General features: G+C 33.4%; 2 protein-coding genes and 1 long non-coding RNA gene across 5 annotated transcripts; 1 reads left to right on the top strand and 2 right to left on the bottom strand.

Moving 5' to 3' along the window:
* Positions 1–390: 390 nt before the first annotated feature.
* On the bottom strand, positions 391–5,346 carry LOC9306931 (LEAF RUST 10 DISEASE-RESISTANCE LOCUS RECEPTOR-LIKE PROTEIN KINASE-like 1.3). Of its 2 annotated transcripts, XM_021017498.1 has the most exons (5): positions 4,212–5,346; positions 2,326–3,009; positions 2,093–2,116; positions 1,363–1,989; positions 391–1,285 (listed from the first exon to the last, which is right to left on the bottom strand). In XM_021017498.1, the coding sequence occupies exons 1-5, from the start codon at positions 4,981–4,983 to the stop codon at positions 654–656; spliced, it is 2,739 nt and encodes a 912-aa protein (XP_020873157.1). In that variant the 5' UTR covers positions 4,984–5,346; the 3' UTR covers positions 391–653. The 2 variants fall into 2 exon arrangements, with proteins under 2 accessions (XP_020873157.1, XP_020873158.1); XM_021017499.1 differs by lacking the exon at positions 2,326–3,009 and having other exon boundaries at positions 4,212–5,342.
* On the top strand, positions 3,053–4,623 carry LOC110226327. 2 transcript variants are annotated; one of them, XR_002330393.1, is made up of 4 exons: positions 3,053–3,227; positions 3,402–3,840; positions 4,277–4,337; positions 4,533–4,623. It is a non-coding gene; the product is annotated as an uncharacterized LOC110226327 (long non-coding RNA). The 2 variants fall into 2 exon arrangements; XR_002330392.1 differs by lacking the exon at positions 4,533–4,623 and having other exon boundaries at positions 4,277–4,364.
* Positions 5,347–8,488: 3,142 nt separating the features above from the next.
* LOC9306932 lies at positions 8,489–11,189 on the bottom strand. Its single transcript, XM_002870816.2, has 5 exons — positions 10,948–11,189; positions 10,325–10,638; positions 9,834–10,250; positions 9,533–9,742; positions 8,489–9,011 (listed from the first exon to the last, which is right to left on the bottom strand). The coding sequence occupies exons 1-5, from the start codon at positions 11,057–11,059 to the stop codon at positions 8,754–8,756; spliced, it is 1,311 nt and encodes a 436-aa protein (XP_002870862.1). The 5' UTR covers positions 11,060–11,189; the 3' UTR covers positions 8,489–8,753.
* Positions 11,190–23,350: the final 12,161 nt, after the last annotated feature.

The following is a 23,350-nucleotide window of genomic DNA, read 5'->3' on the forward strand; positions in this document are numbered from 1 at the left end:
TATATATTTTAACCTACATAAAATATTTTAAATATTCAAAAAAATTATAGTTAAAGTTAAAACTTAGTTGATATATATATTTTTAGTTTTTAAAACCTCAATAAATATCCCATTAATTTATGAAATTTTATTTTATTTTAATAGCATACGAGTTGACCCGCAAAATTTGTTATCACATTGTAAGACAAGTGGATTGATGTTTTCACGACGGCAGTGGACGGTTTAGTCCATTTTGACACTCATAAATATGCAACTACATTCATAACAAAATAATCGTAAATTCTATTATAAAACCATATATAATTTACTTGCTTCTTATGATGTCGACATTGAACATGTATTCCTATGTTACACATATATGTCATATAATATAGTTCTTACAATCATAAATTCTACTAAAATCAAATACCACAAAATTAGTTTGTAAAATCACAATGCTCACAGAGTATTACTTAGTTTCGACATATAGATCATATATAAAACTAATCGTAATAGTAATGGTCCATTAATGCAAAATCAAACAAACTAACAAAAAAGTCAAAAAGTTTAACGACAAGAGAAAAAAAAAAAAGTCAAAAGGTGAAAATTTAACAATGGTTTTATTTACTGACAACGAACCCTCTTTTAGGCCCAGAGTCTCTTCCTACTCTCTTTCAAAACGAACTCGCCGTCGTATTCGAACTACTCGCCGTCGTTTTATCAGTCTCCGGCGATAACGGCGGAGGAACACCATGCTTCAACAATCCAACATCATCACCACCGTTCACATCAATCTCCACCACAACATCCTTCGAATCTTTAATCCCTTCCTTCTGAATCCCTTTCAAAATCTCAACGATCTCATCCATCGATGGTCGTACTTCTCTCTCTTGTTGCAAACACCGGAACGCTAATTCAGCAACCGACGACATCATCTTCTTCACCGAAGGATCTCTCGCGAATCCGAGTGATAGATCCGCGAGTTCGTGAACGGCGTCGTTTTGGATTTTCGAAATCGCCATGTTCGCTAGGTTAATATCGTGGCGGTGTCTGGTGATATCGACGGCTTCTTTTGATGAGATTAGTTCGGAGAGTACGACTCCGAAGCTGTATACGTCGCTCTTCTCGTTTAGACGGTAACATTGGTAGTACTCAGGATCTACATATCCCGGAGTACCTTGTGGTGCGGTGGAGATATGAGTTTGATCCGTCGGAAACAACCGCGAAAGTCCGAAATCGGCTACTTTCACTTGGTAATTGCTATCTAGAAGAATGTTAGTAGTTTTGACATCTCTGTGTATGATCCCTGAATCAGAGAAGTTATCATCACAAATCAAGAATCATTAGGAATCTCTCATTGTGTATGTTTCAGTTTGTGTTTACCTGAAGTGTGGAGATAGGACAATGCGCTTGCGGTTTCGATGGCGATTTGGAGTCGAGCAGGCCAACAAATAGGGCGAGATTGTGCTTGGTTTCCATGGAGATGTTCAGCGAGTGTGCCATTGGAAATGTATTCGTAGACTAGGAGTAACTCTCTGCTATGTCTTGTTGTGCATCCGTATAGAATCACTAGGTTCGGGTGTTTTAAGGACTTCAAGATCTCGATTTCGTTCTTGAATTGTTCCACGCGTTTTAGTGATCTTTCGAAGAGTCGTTTTACAGCTACAGCTCGTCCGTCTTTTAGTACACCGTAGTAGACCGTACCGAAGCCTCCATCTCCAAGCTCTTTAGAGAAATTCTCAGTGGCTTCTTCGAGTTCTTCGTAGCTGAAGACTTGAACTCCAAAGTAGACGCTTCCGTGTGCAAGGTTAGACATTGAAGGCACAAGAGAGTGATTGCTGCCAGATATTGTTGTGGAAGTTGGAGTGTTTGACATTGAGTAAGTCGTTGTTGTTGATAGGCCTTTGCTTGTGTATTGTGCTGCAAGTTTCTTCCTTCGCCGGATGAAGATACAGAACAAACATCCGCCTATAAGAGTGGCACCCAAGAATCCAGAAGCGAATCCAATGCCTAGAGATAGACGAAAAGACAAGAGCTTCGTATTATTATGCTGTTACTTAGGTATGTTCTACTGAAATTAGTTTCGTTGAAAGGAAAAAGGATGGACACCTACCAATTTTCGCTTTTTTGGAGAGACCTGCTTGAACATTTACCATGAGAAAAATGTTAGTTCAAAGTCAAGGCAGTTGTGTAGAATCGTACAAAAAACAAAGCTTAAAGAGGAAAGGAAAAGATCTGGTTCGTATGGAAGAAGATTAGCAAATCAGATTCAGACACACATTGATATTCATATTAACTTAAAGTTAGTTGGAATTTTCAGAGAAACAGAGCAAGAGGAATCATTACTCTTCTTTCTGGGATAGCAAGTATGCTCGCGAGGCTTATCTTTACAATAGCAGACGAATTTTGTCGAGCTCCAGCCACAAGCGCCCCCTGATGTTACACATCGGGCACACTCACTGTTAAAGCTAAGTTCAAAACCCTCATTAAAAACATCCTCCAGACGCTGATTTTTCTCTGTCTTCAAGACAGATTGAGATACTGGAATACCGACGTTTCTTTTACAAGATGCATTTAACTGACCTAAGATAGCTCTATCGCCAGAATGTGAAGGGGGCGAGACAAAGTAACTTCGCCTACCAATTTCGTCCTTACAGTTAAGCCGTCTAATGTAATCATTGGGTTGAACATCTACCATTGGATATGGGCAGTCGTAGTAAAAACTTGACAGCTTGGTGTCGTTAGAAAACGGAAGAACATCTTGGTTGATTGTTGCATTCTCAGGATACCGAGGACAAAGATTGTTGAGATAATCCGTTCTGGCAAGTCTTATGATATGTGACTCATAGTTCATCTCAAGGATTCGGAACTGCACGGAGGATATACTAAACTCTGCGAAATCTCGCCTGCAGTTGACCTCAAAATCTGGGTGACCGCACTCTTTTCTCTCAGGTGTCCAAAAGGGATAATAGAGATCTATATGATAACCACAGCTAAACGGATGAGCGCAGAGACTGTGACGCTCATCAACTGACAAAACACAAGAGGGGATCACACAGAGCATCCATATGATTGTATAGGACCAAGATTTTGTAAGTGACTGAATCAGATTGATCATGGTGCACTCTGTTTTTTTTGTTTTTTTTTGGAGATGAACAAGAGACTGAAGAAGAAGAAGTCAAAGACTGTTGAGGAATTTGGTAAATTGTGTTTGTCTAAGCCATGGTTTTATATGAGGTGAAAGAAAAGTAAGGTTTCTTTTTCTTTGTTGTTTATCTAATAGTAAATTTCCTATGGGAAATTTCTTTGGAATTAGGTGGGTTAGGAGGACTAAGTCTTCGAATAGACTGATAGACAATTAAGATATTATTTTGCTTGGTTGTTATTTAACTAATAACTTCTAATTTATTTTATGTTTGTAGGATTACCTAAAATGCTAAAACCAAGTGCCGGTGCAAGAACTTTACTTGGAAAAGTCAGGCAAAAAGTAGAAAAGAGGATAAAAATAGACTAATGAGGAAAATCTACAAAGGGGTTAAAATGGACTAATGAAGAAAATCGACTTGACCGTAATTTGGCCCTCCACTTTCTCTGTCGGTTTCAGACAAATGTCATTGCATCAAAAGGTATATGCAGAGGATGAAGAGTTGAACAAGGCAAAGACTCTTTAGTATTACCGTGGAAACTGGACGATGTTGATGATGGAAAAGAAGGAGACGATTTCATGGTAAAGAACATTTTCATACTCTGAAAATGACTTATGGAAATTGTTTATGTAAAGTTGCTGGAGACAGATCAAGACTTTTAGGGCGCTCAAGTTTTTACTTTCTACCTTCTCTCTTGAGCTCATTAGGAAGTAAGGTATGTCTTAACACTGCTAAAACCGACAGAGACACATTAAACGAAAAGAAAATTGTGACTTGGTTTAAGGTACTGTGAAAAGTGTTGTCTTAGATAACTTAGAACACCGAAGTATGAGCTGCGTTTCTTGGTGATTAGAATGTTTTATATGCTTGGGGATTTTTCAAATACGCAACGTAGGGGATTTTAGTTTCTGTATTTGTCATAGTGGAACTAAGAGGGTGTAGATCGGCAAGTCTTGTTGAGACTTTATGAGGAATATGTTATTTTCTGGTTTAGTCCTGTTGCATTGTAGTAATACTGCACAAGTTTGAAAAGGGAAAAACTTGAATGCTATACGTAAGAAACTTGCTTATAGTTCAGAAACTTACCAATATTAGATCCTGATGGAATCATTGGGATGCATTCGAGTTCTGATGACGAGTTTGTCTTGCAGCAAACCGGAGTTGCAACCTGGTAGGCGCAAATTCCACCAGTGGATTTACATTCTTTACACGGTCTCTCGTCAATACTCAGCTTCACCTCGAATCCTTTTTTAAGAACACTTTCCAAATTGGTTACATTCAAACCTTCCTCCTCTGGGGCATAACCTATCGGAACAGTGATGTTGAAACTCCCACCACAGTTATTGTGATACAAATCATCCTGATACATCAAGCCAACACCCTTATTTGGACATGTGAAATTCGCAGGATAATGAAGATGAGGGTTGCAGAGGTAGTAAGCGGAGAGGGTCTTGTAGTCCGGCAAAAGCTCAAAGAGTTCAGGAGCCAACGTTGCACCGCTGAATGAAGCCGAGCAGAATGGACCTGAAAAGTCTTGCCTTACTAATTTAAGAGTAGTACTATTTGTGATATTTACTTCGAGAACACGGTACATCAGACCTGAGATGATTAGAGAAGTCGAAGAAGTCGAATTCGATTGTTTATTGCAGTGAAGCCCTAAAGATGGATGACCACAAGGTTGAGGCCGAGCCACTCCCCAGAAAGGGAAACCGGCTGTGAGATTCCCACAACGAAACAGAGTATCACATGGTTCTCGTTGACTTAGAGCACAAGGAAGACAGTTAAAGAAGGACAAGAAGAAGAGAAGGACCAGAAAAGAATTAGGTTTTGAGAATCTGAAGAGTAGTGGAGAGAACATGATTGATATCTGAAAAGTAGTTTCTTTTTCTGGAGTTGTTGGTTCGAGTTAAAGCAGAGTAGATAAATGATTAAACGAAAATAAACCAGAAAAAAAAAAAAAAAAAAAAAAAAAATCAAGTGGAGACAGAAAGAGCTATTGGAAATGTCGAACCACGACTAAGTCAAGTTTGAGAAAGACAGATACTCATATTCTAGACTTGGATAAGTAAATGACACGTCTTTGTTAGTTGACTTTGGAATACTTTTCTTTGTTTTATTTGTAAGTCATCCAGAAAAAAACTTAAAAGCCATTCACTGTGGAAAATCTTGTTAACGTACAAGAAAAACTATTTCAGACAAATATTTCTAGGAGGAAAAGTGATAGAGTTTGAATGTAATTTTATTCATACTGTGTTATGTAGAAATAGCATTTTACGTTTATGTATACAAAAATATGACAACAACTATAAGAAATATTAAACGTTATTGGAGTATAGAAATTGGCTCACTCTAGTCAATGAGAATACATTATTGGCTAATTAATTATGTAGAATTAAAGTTAGAAGGTTGACTTCTCTGGCATAGACTTCATATCGATAGAATCATAGAAGATATCGAAGATGAGAGAGCCTTTGGATCTGTGAAGAAAGATGAGTGAAAACTTCACATAATTAAAAAAATAAAATCACCTTATACTTTATGACTCTGCAATGTGTAAATCTAACGGATATATTATTCTTTTTGTACGAATGTATTAGTGTACAGAGGAACATATCTTAGGAGAATTCACTACAGGCATGAGTTGATTTTCTGGAAATTAAAGCTATTGATCATTGCATAATAACAGTTGACACAATAAATTAAGGCGATGAACCATAAACATCATCTGCCCACTGCATTAATCAAGGTTCCTGGGCTTTAAATGGAATGGGCCGATCTGGGCCTGTTTGGCCCATCAGAACATCTGCTTGAATCAATAGCATCTCTCTCTTGCAGATTTATTGGTCTCTCTACCACCTGCAAACGCTGCGTTTATGGGCAATTGCGGTTTCTAATGTTTAAAATTAATATAGAAATCACTTTAAACCGCTCGAAGTCACTGAATTTTAAAAGCTCTCAAAAGCTTGCGGGCGGTACCATGTGTCAATTTTTTTTTTTTTATAAACCCTATATATATTAAAAATAAAAAAACAGCAAATAAATTTTTTTAAAAATATCAAACAATGTATATATTAACGTTAATACTCGAAACCCTAATTTTTCTCTATCAAAATCATGGCGTCGATCCAAACTGAAGAATGACAAGATACGAACGCAAATATTGTAACAATATTATTTATCCGGAAGATCTACGAATTGAAAACATAGTTTGTCCTATTTTTTTTTTTTTTTTTGTAATTTGCCATATTAGTTTATACAGTTTTTTTATGAACCAAATGCATGAAGTAGTAAGCATTTAACTATGAAATTTATTTATTTTTGAATAATGATGTAAAATTTTATATATGTTTTATTATTAATTATATTTAATTTTTTATATTTTATCATAATAATATAAATATTTTGTGTTTTATATTTGGTGTTTTTATACTTTATATAATTATAAATTATATTTATTTTGGTCATTTTTGATTTAACCGTTGTCGCACCCGCTGATTAACCAGTCATAAAACTTCTACAAATGCACCAATTTTCAACCGCTAAACCAGTCGTTCAAAATGTTTAATAACACTTGAAACCGCAACTGTCCGCTTCCGCAAACTACTGTAATCGCAACCGCACCCGCTGTTTATAAATCAGTCAGGCCCTAAGTGGAATTAACGTCATTCTAATCGTTATCAATAAATATGCAAGGCAAAGGGGTGATTAAAATGGCGATAATCCTAAATTTTTCTATATATGATTAAAATTGTGTCAATTTTTTATTATTATAAACCCTATATATATTAAAAATAAAAAAACAGCAAATAAATTTTTTAAAAAATATCAGACAATGTATATATTAACGTTAATACTCAAAACCCTAATTTTTCTCTATCAAAATCATGGCGTCGATCCAAACTGGAGAATGACAAAATACTAACGCAAATATTGTAACAATATTATTTATCCTGAAGATCTACGAATTGAAAACATAGTTTGTCCTACTTTTTTTTTTTTTTTTTTTTTGTAATTTGCCATATTAGTTTATACAGTTTTTTATGAACCAAATGCATGAAGTAGTAAGCATTTAACTATGAAATTTATTTATTTTTGAATAATGATGTAAAATTTTATATATGTTTTATTATTAATTATATTTAATTTTTTATATTTTATCATAATAATATAAATATTTTGTGTTTTATATTTGGTGTTTTTATACTTTATATAATTATAGATTATATTTATTTTGGTCATTTTCGATTTAACCGCTGTCGCACCCGCTGATTAACCAGTCATAAAACTTTTACAAATGCACCAATTTTCAACTGCTAGACCAGTCGTTCAAAATGTTTAATAACACTTGAAACCGCAACTGTCCGCTTCCACAAACTCCTGTAATCGCAACCGCACCCGCTGTTTATAAATCAGTCAGGCCCTAAGTGGAATTAACGTCATTCTAATCGTTATCAATAAATATGCAAGACAAAGGGGTGATTAAAATGGCGATAATCCTAAATTTTTCTATATATGATTAAAATTGTTTATTTTAATTTTGTACACCATTATTATAGTTAACTAGGCTTTCGGATATTCGGATCGGTTCCGATTCGATTCCATTCAGTTCCGGTTCTTTTGGTTATAAAGTTTATGATCTAATCGGATATATTGAAAAATCTCGATTTGGTTTCGATTTTGGTTTAGATATTTTCTTTTGGATATTTTTGGGTATTTTTGGATATTTTTGGTATTTTCATATTTTTCAAGTATCTTGGTTATGTGGTCTAAAATAACTAATATTTTGGATATATGATTGTATCGGAAATTTTCGGCTATCCGAAATATTTAAGTTCAGTAGCGGTTCCGGTGTTAGAATTTTGAATCTATTCGAGTATGTTAAATTTTCGGTTGGGTTTTTTTTACTTCGGTTCCGGTTCAATACTTTCAGTCGGTTAGTTTGCAGAGGACTCATGGAGTATACCCAGTAGTATATCTATCTTCCATAATTCATAATAAATGTGCTAGTTTCACAAAACGTTTTTTTTTTTTTTTGTCTAGATTTATTATTAATTGCAAATTATGAGAACTGTTACATAGACGATTTTACAACTGACAATTCCTTCCGATCCTTACTAGATCCACAACAGACTACACTTCCTTCTTCGTGATCTTGATGAATACCTTCAATGATCCACGACCTAGCGACACTTCCTTCTCTGCGTAGAATCCTGGCGAACGGCTATAATTGTACATCGCTGGAGATCTCTTGCACACTTGTCTTCATTAATCTGCAAATTTGTTAATAAATCGCAATATCTGGGATTCGAACCCCAGACCTCTTCGTGTAAAAGCATTAATCAACCCTTAGTCAACCAATGTGACAAAGGAGCTTCTACAATCACAAAACGTTTAAACCATTTACATCAGCAATATTAGCCAAAGCAAATCATGAAAATAGTTGTAATTAAAAAAAAAATCGTTGGCAAAACATCTATGACTGTTAGATACCATTAAATTGATCACACACGCGTTACCATTTTCACATCTTTTGACCAAAATATTTCAAAAAAAAAAAAAAAGCAAAATTCACAAAAGTGGCCTTTTTTTCTTAAAGCATCCTCTGCATGCGTTTCATTCATATGAAACTCACAGATCCCTCAAGCATTCATTGACATTGCCTTGAAGCTTTCTCTCCAAAACTTCTCCACAGATATTACCCATCAAATGATAAAATGCCATAAGCTCTGAGAGTTGCTCTATGTTCATTTTGTTCATCATGTTCCTCGCCATCCTCTTCTTATCCTCGTCTACTTTCAACTTTTTCATATATGATCCTCCGTTTCTCACCGTCGCTCCCATCTCCTTCAGCCTCATCTCTTGCTCCGCGCTCAGCGCCGTGTTGGACTACACCAGACATAAATGACCAACTTAGCAAAAAGATACAATAATACTTCAACTATGATAAACCATGAGTCAAGAAAAAACTAAAAGTAGGACATCACTAAGGTTGTTGTGGTGGTCTGGTGGGTCACAATCCCGTGGGCTGGGCCTAACGATCGGATCGCATGAAGGTCCGTTTTCTACTTTTCAAAACCCGTCCCACATGTTTTGGTCTAAACCCATTAAAACGGGTTTTGACCTACATGCATGTCTATGTCATTATCCCACATGCATTTTTTGTTTCCCATGTGCCAAAATCAGAACCGGCATGAAATGGGCTGGTCTGTTCCGAGCCGCTTTAGCCCATCATAACAACCATAGACATCATCTAAAATGGATGCTAAATATAGATATAAAAAACTGACTATTATATGTGACCCTTAAGGACAGCGAAAGGCCAAACAAGTGTCTAAAAACCATTTTGCCTCTTGTATAAGGAATCAAGATTATGTGAAGTTAGGTAGAGAGATTTAGTGATCATTTACCTCAAGAAACTCGGCTCCAACTTCGAGTTCTGATTCTTTTGATGGGTTCTTCCCAGGAGAACCTCTAACGTACATATACTTAGCAAGTGAGAAACTCCTAACAAGTATCTTTCTTTTATTCTCCATTTCACTATCAAGCTTCAATGTCTTTGGAACCGACAATGAGCTATTCAGCTTCTTCTGATACGCAATCACCGCCTTTGCAAACTCCTACAAATAAAATCAAAACAACATAAAAACTCAATTTCACAACTTATTTAACTTGCAATGTAACTAACAACAATCTTCAAGAACACAAAACCTGATAAGCAGCAGGACAACCAGGATAATCAAACTCATCAAGATCATGTTGTCTCATTCTCTCTGGATGAAACTGTAAACCCATTATGAACTTCCCTTCTTCGGGATTATACGCATCCGGATCGTAAAAACCTTCCATTAATCCATCAGAAGCAAACGCCATTGGCACAAATCTCTGTGCCAATCTCTTAACACCTTGATGATGATAACTATTAACTAAAATCTCCATTTTATCACCATCCAGTGAATCTTTAAACCAAGAATGAAGTGGACTGTTCTCAACAATCCTCACAACATGTCTATGTCCATCATAGTTATCATAATCGATATGTTTCGTTCTTCGTTCTTCCGGTAACTTATTCGTAAGTTCTTTCTCTAAATCTAGATAAAGAGTCCCACCACAAGCAACATTCAAAATCTGCAAAAAGACACTTATCAACATTCTGTCACCAAGCAAAAGACACAACTAAAAAAGAGACACTAGTTATTTACTTGTGATCCTCTGCAGATTCCTAAGTAAGGAATGTTCTGTTCAAGACAAAGCTTAGCAAGACCTAACTCAATGGAATCTTTCTCTTTATCAATAGCTGTATCACTAGCATGTGTTTCTCTAATCTCTTGAAGCTCTTCAGGAGAAAGAGAAGATATTTCAGATTCATAAAGAGAAGGATCAATATCTTCTCCTTCACAAAGTAAAACTCCATGAATTGGTTTAAAGCTCTCAAGTAACATGTGAACACCAGTTACTCTTGGTACAATCACTGGTACACATCCGTAACGTACTATCAAATCAAGATGATATTCACCTGAAAAAAAAAACACACAATTTTGAAATCAGATAACCACAAAAACTAGGTCCGATTGGTAACACTAGTTGTACAAAAATTTTAGCTGTAAACTAGAGGCGTAAGTTTTTACGGAATAGTGCAAAACTGTAAAAAATAGTGGTACATGAAAGCCATTTGCATTATGAAGAGAAAACAATCAAAAGTTTCGATTTGTAATTAAAAAAATCAGAATCCATTAAGAAAAAGGTTCTGATTTGTATGACAAAAAAAACAGAACCATGCATGATTGAAAAAAAAAACAAACACAGAGTTATGTTTTGTTCGAACCAACGAAATCGACGAATTTGTTTTTACGAACGGTGCGTCTAGAGACGACGAGGACACGAGGGAGGATTTGAGAGAGATCATTCAGTTTTGGATCCATCTCTATTGTTCCCATTTGATTTAACCCAGAAAATGAAAAAATCAAATAACAAAAAAAATTAGAGAACAAAATAGTTTCTGTGTTTTGTTAGATTTGATGGTGACGTGAGACGTAACAGAGAGTTCTCGTGATAGAGATAGAGAGAAGCAAAAGGCGAATTTATAGTGACCAAAAGAGAGGCTAAAGCCGACTTGGATTTTCTCTGTTTATTTTATTTTATTACTATTTTTTTCCAAATTTAAAATTATAAATATTGTTTTACGGTTTCGCTTTTTTTTTTTTCTGTTGTTGCATTGAAGGAATACAGAAGGAGACAGGTCTTATTAAGTTGCTGACTATATTGGAATTATAATGGATAAAGATATAAATTGATAGAGATTGTACTTTTAATAATTTTTTTTTTTGAAACGAAAAGAGTTAATGAGGAAATGAATCGAATTCATATACGTTGTGTCTGGTTAACAACTTCCTCAGATCAAATCTAAATATTTGAGTGGCTCTATGTAATTAATTTTATCTGGCCCACTTTAGTAATTTATAAATTTTCTGCTTAATTTTGCTTTTTTGGATATAAATATGCATTTCTTCTTAATTTTGTATACTTTCAGGATTTTCGAAAACAAGTATGTAATCATTTGGAAAAGGAAATTAAATATTAGTTACTTTATTTGCATTTGATAGAAACGAATACAATGAATTCTTGATAAGGTTGCCACATTTTCATGTGTCTTTTTTTCAAAAAAAAATATTGTGTTTTTATTTTATTTTTTACAAAACTTCTATCATTAAGTAAAGTTTATATATTACGAGATTATTTTAATGAAAAATTGAAAAAATTTATATTTTCAGATTAAATATAAATTTAATTTTTATTCTAATAATCAAAAATCTAAAATAGCTTTTTATTGTTTCTACAGAAAAATGTATTGTTCATACAACTTACATTAAGATAGAGAAACATATATCCAAAAATATATATAACATTTTTTATTGATTTTACATTACCTTAAAAGAACTTTTAAGAACTTCATTATTAATGAAATTATAAATAAATAAAAAAGAAATTATAATTTCGTTCTGAAAAATACAGCTACAGATTTTGAGTCAGCTAAAGGTTTATGACACGTGTGGTGGGAAGGCTCTCTCTATGCTCCCGTCATAGCTGACGTTGCACTATTTACGCAAGATTTAAATACAGTAAAACCTCTATAAATTAATAATGTTGAGACTAGAAAATTTTATTAATTTAGAAAGGTATTAATTTATCAATAATTTAATAATTATTAATTTATAGAGAGATTTTCCTAATTTTGTAATTCTTAAAAAAATTCTATCTAAAAATATATATTTTTCTTTATAAGCAATATCTTTTTAAAACCAATTGCAAGTAGAGAAACAATTATTAAGTTTAAACAACAACACAAACTTTTTTCGAATAAGAAATTCATATTTCATTAATTTTTTTTAATATAATATTTTAAATATATATTATAGTAATTTATATATGACATATATAAATTATGTCATATATATAAATTTATATCATATATATATATATATATTAAGTTAAATATACATATATATATATATTGATAAGTTTATACAATTATTAATTTATGATATAGATGGGACCATATGTTTATATGAGATTTTCAAAAAAATTATTATCTTATTAGTTTATCGATTTATGTCATATTTTACACTGGTCCCAACTCGGGACCGGAAGAATTTATTAATTTAGAGAGGTTATTAATTTATAGAGTATTAATTTATAGAGGTTTTACTATAAAACAAAAAGGGAATTAAATAAAAGGGAGACTCACAAAAATGCCCCTTTTTCAATACCCCTTTTCAAAAATGCCCCCTTTGGATGTCCATTTTTAAAAATACCCCTTTTATGTACAAAATGACTAAATTACGATTTGACTCTGTTCATGCATGCATATACAGTTTTTAGACTGCCATAGATATAATTGTATCAAAATATAAAAATACATATATAAAGCATTGATGTCGGGGACCATGCAAAGGATTTTCTCGCCATATTGGATGTGAAGGACCCATGCAAAATTGTGTCTGCGTTTCCGTCAAAATTGAATCTAAAATTTCTAAGATTATTATTTTTCTCAACTGGTCAAAGGATCGTTCAACAAGAGAGTCTGATCCTTTGTGTCTGCGTTTCCGGTCGATTATTTTTTATATATTAATCGTAAAATATTCTAAAATATTTTTGAAAAATATTGTAATAATCTTTTTTTTTTTTTTTTTTTGAAAAACGCTCGTTGTAATATATCTTTCTTAAAAAATGGATTGAAAGTTCCCTTCGTTATGAAAACTATTGCTCTGAATCTGGTTTCCGTTCCTAATTTTGTTATTTAAGTTGATTTCCAATTTTTTTTATTTGACTGCAACCATGACAGAAGCCCTGAGCATGAAAAGAAACGCAGACACAATTTTTCGGTTAAATCGGGTTAGTCGGTTTTTCGGTTTATTCGGATTACTAAAAATCTTCCGAATTTAACCGAATAAAATTTCGGTTCGGTCAGTTCGGTTCTCGGTTTATTCGGTTCGGTTATAGGATTTAAAATCAATTCCGAAATAAAAATCTAATTCGGTTCGAATAAACCGAATTTTATACCAAAAATTTAAATAATGGGCTCAAATAACAAATACATATAATTACCGACTACAAAAATTGGGCCAAATAAAGATAAAAGGCCCAAAATATCTAAATGAATCACAAAACAAATCTATTAGATTACAAGCCCAAATCCAATATACATTAACATTAGGGTTTCGAGAAAAGACGATGTACGGCAACGACGACGGACTGCGGCGGTCCAAGCCACCGAGAACCAAGACCACTGTTACAAACTCTTCGCCGCTACTCTCTTCCAATCCACCGGATATGACAATATAACAAATCTCTAAACATCAAAAGACTCTGTTTAACGAGTAAAACACATCAAAGACACTAACAAGCATAGATAGTACATGAAAAGTAAGTTTAACGATAAAAAGGGAGAGCTTACAAGTTATCTGAATATCGCGAGGGATCGAAGGATGAAGAGCTTTGTCTAGGACACGATCTCAACGAGAAATAGGGAGAGTTGTAGAAGATAAGAAGAGAGGTGGGGAAGAAAAATCTAAGGAAAATAGAAGAAGATCGAAGGAGAAAAGGAGAAAAAAAAGGATCACCTCTTTGGCTGCGGAAAAAGAAAAAACAAGAAAGACTTAGGTCTAGAGTTTTTGTGTTTATATATGGTGTAGCCTTAAACCAAGAAAACTGATCGGTACCGTCTGCCGAACCGAACCGAACCGATAACCGAAGTCCAATCATAATTTTACCGATTGGTTATCTCTTGAGCTTGAAGTCAAACCGAAAACCGAAAGATTCGGTTCGGTCGGTTCGGTTTATTTTGGTTCGAACCAGACGCCCAGGCCTACAAAACGGCCAATTCCCCCCTAAACTTAGTTGCTTTATCGGATTCATACACACAATTTTGAGTTGTGCTTATAACTACATGAACTCACATTAATTTTAAATTTCCTACACGAACAAGATAAATCCGACGTAATCCCTCAAATTCGTAAACGCTGTTATAATTCCGTTAACATAAAGCTGACTAGGATTCCACGTGGTAGAACAACCTAAAACGACGTTGTTTTAATTTTTAAAAAAATATGTCAAAATTTAGGCTTAACGTTGATTCGAAATTGAGACATTTGAAGCAATCTAAAGACACACTACCTTTTTCTATTTAAATGCAAACTAAAAGTTATAAGACCATCCTCAATGCAACAACTTTTACACTGATCTTGGGTATCAAAAAATAGAAAAAATTCAAATAGTAGAGGAACATGGGGAGAAACGGTCTTGAGCAAGATCTGGTCTTGAGCATTGATCTTGACTTAGACCATATGTAACGCAGCATCTTTTACCCTGTTCTTGGGTATAAAAAAGTAGAAAAAACTCAAACAGTAGAGGAACAAGGGGAAGAGTGGTCTTGAGCAAGATCAGTTGTAAGGCAGCTCTTACTGCCACGTGTCAGAACATGAATGGGTATCAGTTTAAGAAAAGGTAAAAAGCATCTTCATATCTCTCTCTCTCTCCACCGATCAATATATCTATATATATATATATATATATCTTTCTCTCTCTTAACTTATAATACCATTATAATTATTTAAGACCTATAAAAAAGTTTTTGCGATGCATATGCTCTTATATATATATATATTTTCTCTCTTTCTCTCTCTTATCTCATTATAATATTATTACTTCATTTGTTTATTATTATAATTACTTTAAGATCAATTGTGCGATTGATGATGCCCTAAGAGCATATGCAAGGGGGAACACTTGATGTGTTCTTAAGGATTTTAAAATAATAAAAATGTTGAATAGTGGATACAACTGTTTTTAAAATTATAAAAACCAGGATAAGTTAGAACTGTTCTACCACTGTTCACCTTATTTCCTATTTTTAAATCCTAAGAACACACTCAAAAGTTCCCCCCTTGCATATGGTCTAACAAGGATAGAACATCCATTTTTTTATACCTCAAATACTCGACCTTATCTCTTATTTATTTCTTTGGTCTTCCTCCGGACTCCTCAGCATTTTCCATCTCTTTACCTTCTTCATCACTGTAAATGGATAACAAAGCGATTTCTTCTGAGTGTTTTTTCTTCGGAGCCGTAATTAACTGTTCAGGTCAATTCGAGACTAGGACTATTGCAATTCAAATTTATTTTAAGAACATATTAATTGAATTTGGGGAAAGATATGAAGAAAGGGAAATTGGTAACTTAGTTTTTTTCGAAATTATTTTCTATTCAATAATAACTATCTGGTTTTATGGATTTTCCAGAAAATTTAGTGAAATTGAAGCTTAATTCACAAAAACCAGATCCGAATTTGGAAGATTTCAAATCGAGTCTGAATCTCACATCAAACGTTGATTGTTCAACCCTCTAATCCTTGACCTTGCAATTCATTATCCGATGCATCAAACATACCGAGATTCTTGAGCTTACAATCAATTAAACATTGCTTTACCTTTTCGGTTTCTGGGGTTTTTGAACGGGAGCTGATGAATTGAATTGGATGAATAAAAGGATTTTAATCTCATTGGCCCTTTGGGGAGAATCATTTTTTGAAAAACCCATTTTTATTCTCATTACCCCCTCTCCTTTCCAATTTTTTCATAAACCAGTTTTACCCTTTATCCTTCCTTTATCTATTTAATTCTACATTTAATTTAATACCAACAAATTCTTTATTCAACCAATCATAAACATTCTCTCAATTCTCTCATTAAAATCTAAACCTAACAAATCAACTCACCTTCCACGACATAAATCCTTCATACGTCTCTTCTCTTCTTCTTCCTCTTCTTCTTCTTCTTCATCTTCAGCAGCTCCGATCTTCTTCTTCAGTAGCTCCGATGTTCTTCTTCAGCAGCTCTGACGTTCTTCTTCTTCTTCTTCTTCTTCTCCATCCACCATTAAAAGATCTGTATCTCCTTCTTCTTTCAAGCATCTCCAAACTAAAAGCGAATTCTTCTTCTTCTTACGATTCAAGCATCTCCAAATTCTTATCTCCTCTTTTCTTTTTCTTTTTCTTCTTCTTCTTCTTCTTCTTCTTCTCCATCCACCATTGAAACTCACCATTAAAGCTTACGATTTTGCATCTCCAAAGACATATCTCTTATCTTCTTCTTCTTCTATTACCACCATACTATAAGGTAAGTATACTTGTTTTCTTAGTGTAGTATGATTGAAAAAAGTTGAATTCGTAGCTTGAATAGGGTTATTTGTTGAAATATTTTAGGATTGCAGATTTGGGACAACTGAAACCATTAGGTACAACTAAGTAGAATATTTACAGAACCCCTAAGTTTGGTGCAACTGGGACAAATGTGTACAACTATGTTGATGGTCTGTTACGAAAGTTGTGAAATTATAGGCCGTTTTTCTCTCTTTCATTTTCAGAGACAATGAAAAGGAATTCAGTCATACGCTTTGATGGAGACAATGCAGGTGGTTTACCAATGATGGTGACGTTGATGGAGACGATGTAGGTGACCAAGGTTGATTTCTGAGTTCTATTTATTAGGATAATTAAGAAACGATATTGTTTGTATTGGTTTTGTTTATGAAACTTATATGTTCTGTGTTGTACAACTAAGTTTTAGCAGGTACAACTATGGTTGATTTCCTTGTCGTAGCTGTGCAAATTAAGTTGTTCAATCTAGGTACAACTAAGGTCTAGTGCCTTGGCCAATTTTATAATATGAAAAACTAAAACCAAATTGAAAAAACCTAAAAAAATGCATACACGATGGTAATGAAACTACACAACAAGTTTTTGACAAAAAATTTCAAAATTTTCTAAAATAATAAAATTCTTACACAAAACCCCACATTCATACACTAAGAACCTTATACTTTCATGGTTACTTTGTAGTTTTGAAAATTTTATAAATTTTTGAAATACTTGTATTTTGATAAATATAAATACACATATACAAAATAATGTTATTTTTATGAGGCAATACCATCGGTTCCACCTACAACAATTAAATTAGAGTTGATAACAACTAGATTTACTAAATTCTCTATATTGTACAACTATGAGCAAAAATGTGCAACCGGGTACAACTGTACAACTATGAACAAATTTGTGCTATTTTTTAATTATTTTTTTCAAAATAACGGCGCCATGTATGCTATTTGTCAAATTGTTTTTAGATATTTTGAGATATCTTTAGATTCTTTCTGATATTTTCAGATATTTAACTTTTTTTTTTAATCAAAACGCTTACAAACCTACATATTTTTCAGATTTTTGGAAAATTAAGATTTTTTTTTTTGGTTCAAAACTCGTAGATTATATTCAATACATAGATTCATACATAAAAATATTAAGATTCAGATTCAAAGATACATACATAATTAGATAGGTTTTTTAACCAAAAAACATAAACCCAGAAACATAGTTGTACCTGATCGTACCAGTTGTACCTAAACACTTAGATTTATACATCAAAATCATAAACCTGCTGCCTCGCCTAAATACATACCTCGCCTGCTCTTGCTCAATCTCCTTCGCCTTCTTTTGCTCCATCTCCTTCGCCTTCTCTTACTCCATCTCCCTCTCCTTCACTTGCTCCAATTCCCTTGCTTTCTCTTGCTCCAATTCCCTCATCTTCTCTTGCTCCAATTCCCTCGCCTTTTCCTTCTCTTCCTCCTTCTTTGCTCTGATTGGTTTGCATCAGATTGCTTTAGTCTTTTGGATCTTCTAGGCGAAGATAATCTTTCCCTTCTAGTACTACATCCTCCTCCTCTAGTAGTAGTCATTCTCCTTAGTTCCTGCAACAACACATGATATTCAATATCAAACATTCAAAGGATAAACAATCTCATAATCTTTAGTTTTTAACTCATTTCATAAACCATCTATATGGAACAAATTCATCAAATCCGAATTGTAATCATACAACTAGTCACAATGGCTATTAACATAGGCAATTTCAAATCCGAATTGTAATTCAAATCTGAATTGTAATTCAAATATGAATTGTAATTCAAATCCAAATTGTAAAACCCTCACAGAGAAGAGGAGAAGTTCTCAGAAGAAATCAAAACCTAATTAGACCCAACACAATCAATCGAAATTAGGGATCTAACAAATGAAATTCAATTAAAAATGCATATGTTTCAAAAAAAATCAAAGAGAACTACATATCAAACCTTCACAGAGAAGAAGAAATCGAAACAAATCAAAACCTAATTAAACCCAACACAATCAATCGAAATGAGTGATCAAACTAATGAAATCTTACCAAGAGAAGATACACCGGAGTTCTCACGGCGGATTCTTCGATTTCACGGTGGATTTCACGGAGAAGAGAAAGGACGATCTTTGGATCAATAAAATGATTAAAGAGGGAAGAAGAAGAAGAAGAAGACGAAAGAGTATCGAGAGAAGAGAGAAGAAGAAGGAGACGAAACGAGATCGAAAGAGTTAGGGTTAGAGAGATTCGGAGATTCACAGTCTCTGATAGAGAGAAAACGAAGAAGATGAAAGAATGGCGTCAAGGAGTTAGGGTTTGTGTTTCTCAATTTGGGAATTAAAAGATCCGAAACCCGACCCAAAATATGTGGATCTAGATCCAAAATCAGGTTGGATCAGTAAATAAATAAAAAAAGTCCAGTTTTATTTGTCTTTTACTATTTTTCTGAAATAAAATAACTAATTAAACACAAGTTTTTTATATCAGGGGCTAAGTAGAGAATGATTCGAGCACAGGGGGCCAACGAGATTATTATCCTGAATAAAAGGAGTTGAGTTTCTTACATTTTCCGGGTTTAATTATATACATGGTTGATTATGTAACGAAAGCTATGGTAGCATAATTGGTAAAGTATATGCTTTTTGTTGTGAGAGGTCATGGGTTCAAATCTTCATGCTGTTATTTTTTAAGTATTGTATAAAACTGCGTCGTTTAGTGGATCCACGTTACATCCTAGTCAGCATTACTTAACGGAATACTAACAACGTTTGTCGATTTGATGGTTTTGACGGGATTTGGATCGTTCGTGTAGAAAATTCTAATTTTAAGTAAGTTTATGTAGTTATAAGCACGACTCAAAGTTTTGTGTATGAATCCGATAAAGCAACTAAGTTTAGAGGGGAATTGGCCGTTTTCCCTGTTTTCTTCTATTTAACGTTTGTGGCTTCAACATGAATAAAGAACTACTCATTAAAATGAATATATAAGTTATTGGTTTAGTGGTTTAGATTCGAAAATAAAAAAGTGGTGGTCCTATTTAAATATCAAATTTCGCAATTCAGATTATATATCAAATTTTCTGGCGATGGACAGTTTGGTGGTCCTGTTTTACTTTTATACATGTTAGAGAGTTTTTTTTATTTGACATGGTTATTTTTAACATTTTAAAAGTACTAAGAAATGAATGAAAAAACAAACATATCTACACTACATAGCATGTAATAATTTGAGATGATTCAAATATTAGTTAAAACTTCTTAAAAACGGATATTGTGTAATATGATTGGTAATACGAAAACGCTTAAGGCCATGTTCGGTGTTCAGTCGCTAGCGACTCAAATAAGCGACCGTGAATATGCTGTAAATACAAGGGTTTAATGATCCTAGAATGTGGGGAGCATGCCGCTGTTAATGATTACGGTGACACTGCGACCATTTTTTCAGTCGCTGGAAAAAGCAGCAGCTTGTTTTCCACTCAGCGACAGCCACTTTCTCTATGGAGTTTAAAATCTCAGCGACAGTTACATCATTTTCCTTTGTATTTTTCAGTCGCCGGAGTGTGTCGCACCGACACCTAAAAGAACAGGGCCTAAGTAACATCACAAAACAATTCTCACATGGCAAATATGAATTACATAAAAATTTCTCATTATATGAATGGAAAGTGGAAAAAAGTATATTACGAACAAAAAAAAGAAGAACCATTTAAAAAATTTGTAATGTCAATTTATGCTAGTTGAGTACACTACTCTTTCATCAAATAAAGAACAATGCAAGTACAGTAGACTGATGAGTCCGAGCCACTTATGCCACTATGTGGGAAAAATAAATCTGGTGTACCATCTTATAATCTGAGTGCTACTATAAATGTAATATCCTCAAATTACCCTTAATGAAATTAAAAATGAAATAGTACAACTGAGAGATATTAATACAACTGATAAAGATGAGAGATTATAGGAAAACTAGTACAAATGGTATAACTGAAAGATAATTGTACAATTGGTACAAATGGTATAACTAGGTATAATCTGAGTGCTAGTATAAATGTAATATCCTCAAATTACCCTTAATGAAATTAAGAACGAAATAGTACAACTGAGAGATATTAATACAACTGATAAAGATGAGAGATTATAGGAAAACTGGTACAAATTGTATAACTGAAAGATAATTGTACAATTGGTACAAATGGTATAACTAGATATAAATATGGACAATTAGTATTACTGAAACATAATAGTACAATTGAAACAAATAATATAACTGACATATGAATAGAAACAACTGGTACAAATACAATTAATCGAAATGATGTATCTGAGATATAAATAGGGACAACTAATACAAATAGTAGTACTGAAGCAATATGTAATTCTAAACCGTAGCGCCATCACACTATATCGTTTCTTTTTGCTTTGTTCACTATCACCGTCATTGTCGCCGATTCTCCGCTATCACTCTTCCTTGATGACCCTTCCTTATCGTTGTCACTGTCGTCATCACTGTCGTCATCACTGTCGCCGTCACTGTCGCCGTCACTGTCGCCGTTACTGTCGCCGTCGCCGTCACCGTCGGCGATTCTCCAACAAAACCTTAGATCTGTATTGAAATTATCGTTGGATCTCTGATTTGTGAAGCTATGGTGATGGAGATGAAGACAAGAACAATGATTGATGAAAAGCGTGAAAAGAAGAAGAGATCTAAAAAAATCCAGAAGAAGAAAAAGAAGAAGCATGAGAAAAAAAAAAGAGAAGGGAGTTTTGTTTTTATGGTTGAGTTGGCAGAATGGCAAGGATACGTAATATTTGGATTAGGGTAAAGATTTTTTTGACTTTTATCTATAGATTTTGATTTAAAAGAAAATATAAATTAAATTAAAAATGTGAGGGGCCATGAGTGAATAATTTTTAGTCCTGGGCATTCGGTTATTCGATCGGTTATCGGTTCGTATCCATTCGGTTTCGGTTCTTTCATTTCTAAAATTTAGTATCCATTCGGGTATTTTGAAATTTCGGTTCGGTTCAGTTTTGGTTCCGGTTCTTTCGGTTTTAAAATTTAGTATCCATTCGATTATTTTGTTTTGGATATTTTTGGATATTTCGGTGATTTTTGGGTATTTTCGGATATTTTTGGATATTTTCGGTTATTCTCGAGTATTTATACTATTTTTATATATTTTTCAAATATTTTTTTTTTGATTATTTGGTCTATAAATAATTAATATTTTTGAAAATATTTTGGGTATTTCAGTTACTCGAAATAGGTCGGTTTGGTACCAATTGAGTTATGGTTCTTTCGATTATTGAATTTAATATCTATTCGGTTATTTTCAAATCGAAATAAAAGGGGTTTGCAATAAATAATTTAAGAACCCATTATCATTAGTTTTGTGGGCCGCAATCGAAAATATTATAATGGGCTTACTTTTTACAATATATTTTAATTGAGTATCATTTATAGTTTGGGCCGAAATGGAAACGTTGGGTCTTATCAAAATCCAATTGTTTTACCTTTATTTTATGTCTTCATTGCTAAGATATTTTAATGAGGTAATCTAAAATTTGTATTTTTCCCATAAAATTTTGATTTGAAATATTCCATTTAATAGAGAACTAGGATCGGACCCGCGGTCCACCGCGGGAGAATATTGGTTTACATATGTTGCGTTTAATATTGTGTGTATTTTTTAGTAGAACGAATCGTGTAGTATACTTATAAATATTCATAATAACAAATTGTAGAGAAAATGTAAAATTGTTTATAAATATACCCATCGTAATAATTATGATTTACAAAATAGAATTTTGTGTTTTAAAATTCTAAAATTAGACGATTCATGGGAATTAGAGAAGTCAAAATAGGTCAAAAAACCGCAGGTCCAGCCCACATCATCTCACTATGGGGCAGATTTGGGAAAATATATTAAACCCGCAAATAAGCGGGCCACATGGATTAATTCGCAGTAGATCATAGGTTTAATCGGTTTTCATCCGCGGGTTGGCGGATCAGCCCGCATATTAGTATTTATTGATAAAATTATAATTTATTCAACATGTGGTAATTTAAACAAACTTTTAATAGTATTTTGATTTATTTATTTATTTTAGTAGTATTTTAAATTTTGGTTACTTTAAAATTATTTAAACAAAATCCATGGACAATCCCGCAAATCCACATACATTCACGGGACGGGTTTGTATTTCATATATGCTACCCGTGGATCTTGCGGACCGACTAACTACAAGTCAAAATATTTTTTGTCTATCGCAAAATGGACTTAACGGGACGAATCAACTCGGTTTGACAGTTCTAATGAGAATATTATTTAGTCATACAACAAAATGAAGTTTGGACATAGTAATAATAGAATATGTATCTTATTTGTTAGATGAGAGATTGAAAGATGAAGTATAATGATTAAAAATTAATTATTATTTTTCTTGATTCACAAAATTTAATAAATACTTATCATCTTGTTGAATAATTCTAAAATCATATTCA

The sequence above is a fragment of the Arabidopsis lyrata genome (assembly GCF_000004255.2).
Source record: "Arabidopsis lyrata subsp. lyrata unplaced genomic scaffold ARALYscaffold_7, whole genome shotgun sequence".
NCBI classification, from domain to species: domain Eukaryota; kingdom Viridiplantae; phylum Streptophyta; class Magnoliopsida; order Brassicales; family Brassicaceae; genus Arabidopsis; species Arabidopsis lyrata.

Bases quoted from the DNA above. Each gene is read 5' to 3' on its own strand.
- LOC9306932 (XM_002870816.2), bottom strand. From the start codon at position 11,059: ATGGGAACAATAGAGATGGATCCAAAACTGAATGATCTCTCTCAAATC. The intron at 10,639-10,947 runs GTTCGAACAAAA...TTTTTTTTTCAG, and splicing joins CAAATTCGTCGATTTCGTTG to GTGAATATCATCTTGATTTG. The intron at 9,012-9,532 runs GTAAATGATCAC...TGTCTGGTGTAG, and splicing joins TTGGAGCCGAGTTTCTTGAG to TCCAACACGGCGCTGAGCGC.
- LOC9306931 (XM_021017498.1), bottom strand. From the start codon at position 4,983: ATGTTCTCTCCACTACTCTTCAGATTCTCAAAACCTAATTCTTTTCTG. The intron at 2,117-2,325 runs GTAATGATTCCT...ATGTTCAAGCAG, and splicing joins TTGCTATCCCAGAAAGAAGA to GTCTCTCCAAAAAAGCGAAA. The intron at 1,990-2,092 runs GTAGGTGTCCAT...GTCTATCTCTAG, and splicing joins CTCCAAAAAAGCGAAAATTG to GCATTGGATTCGCTTCTGGA.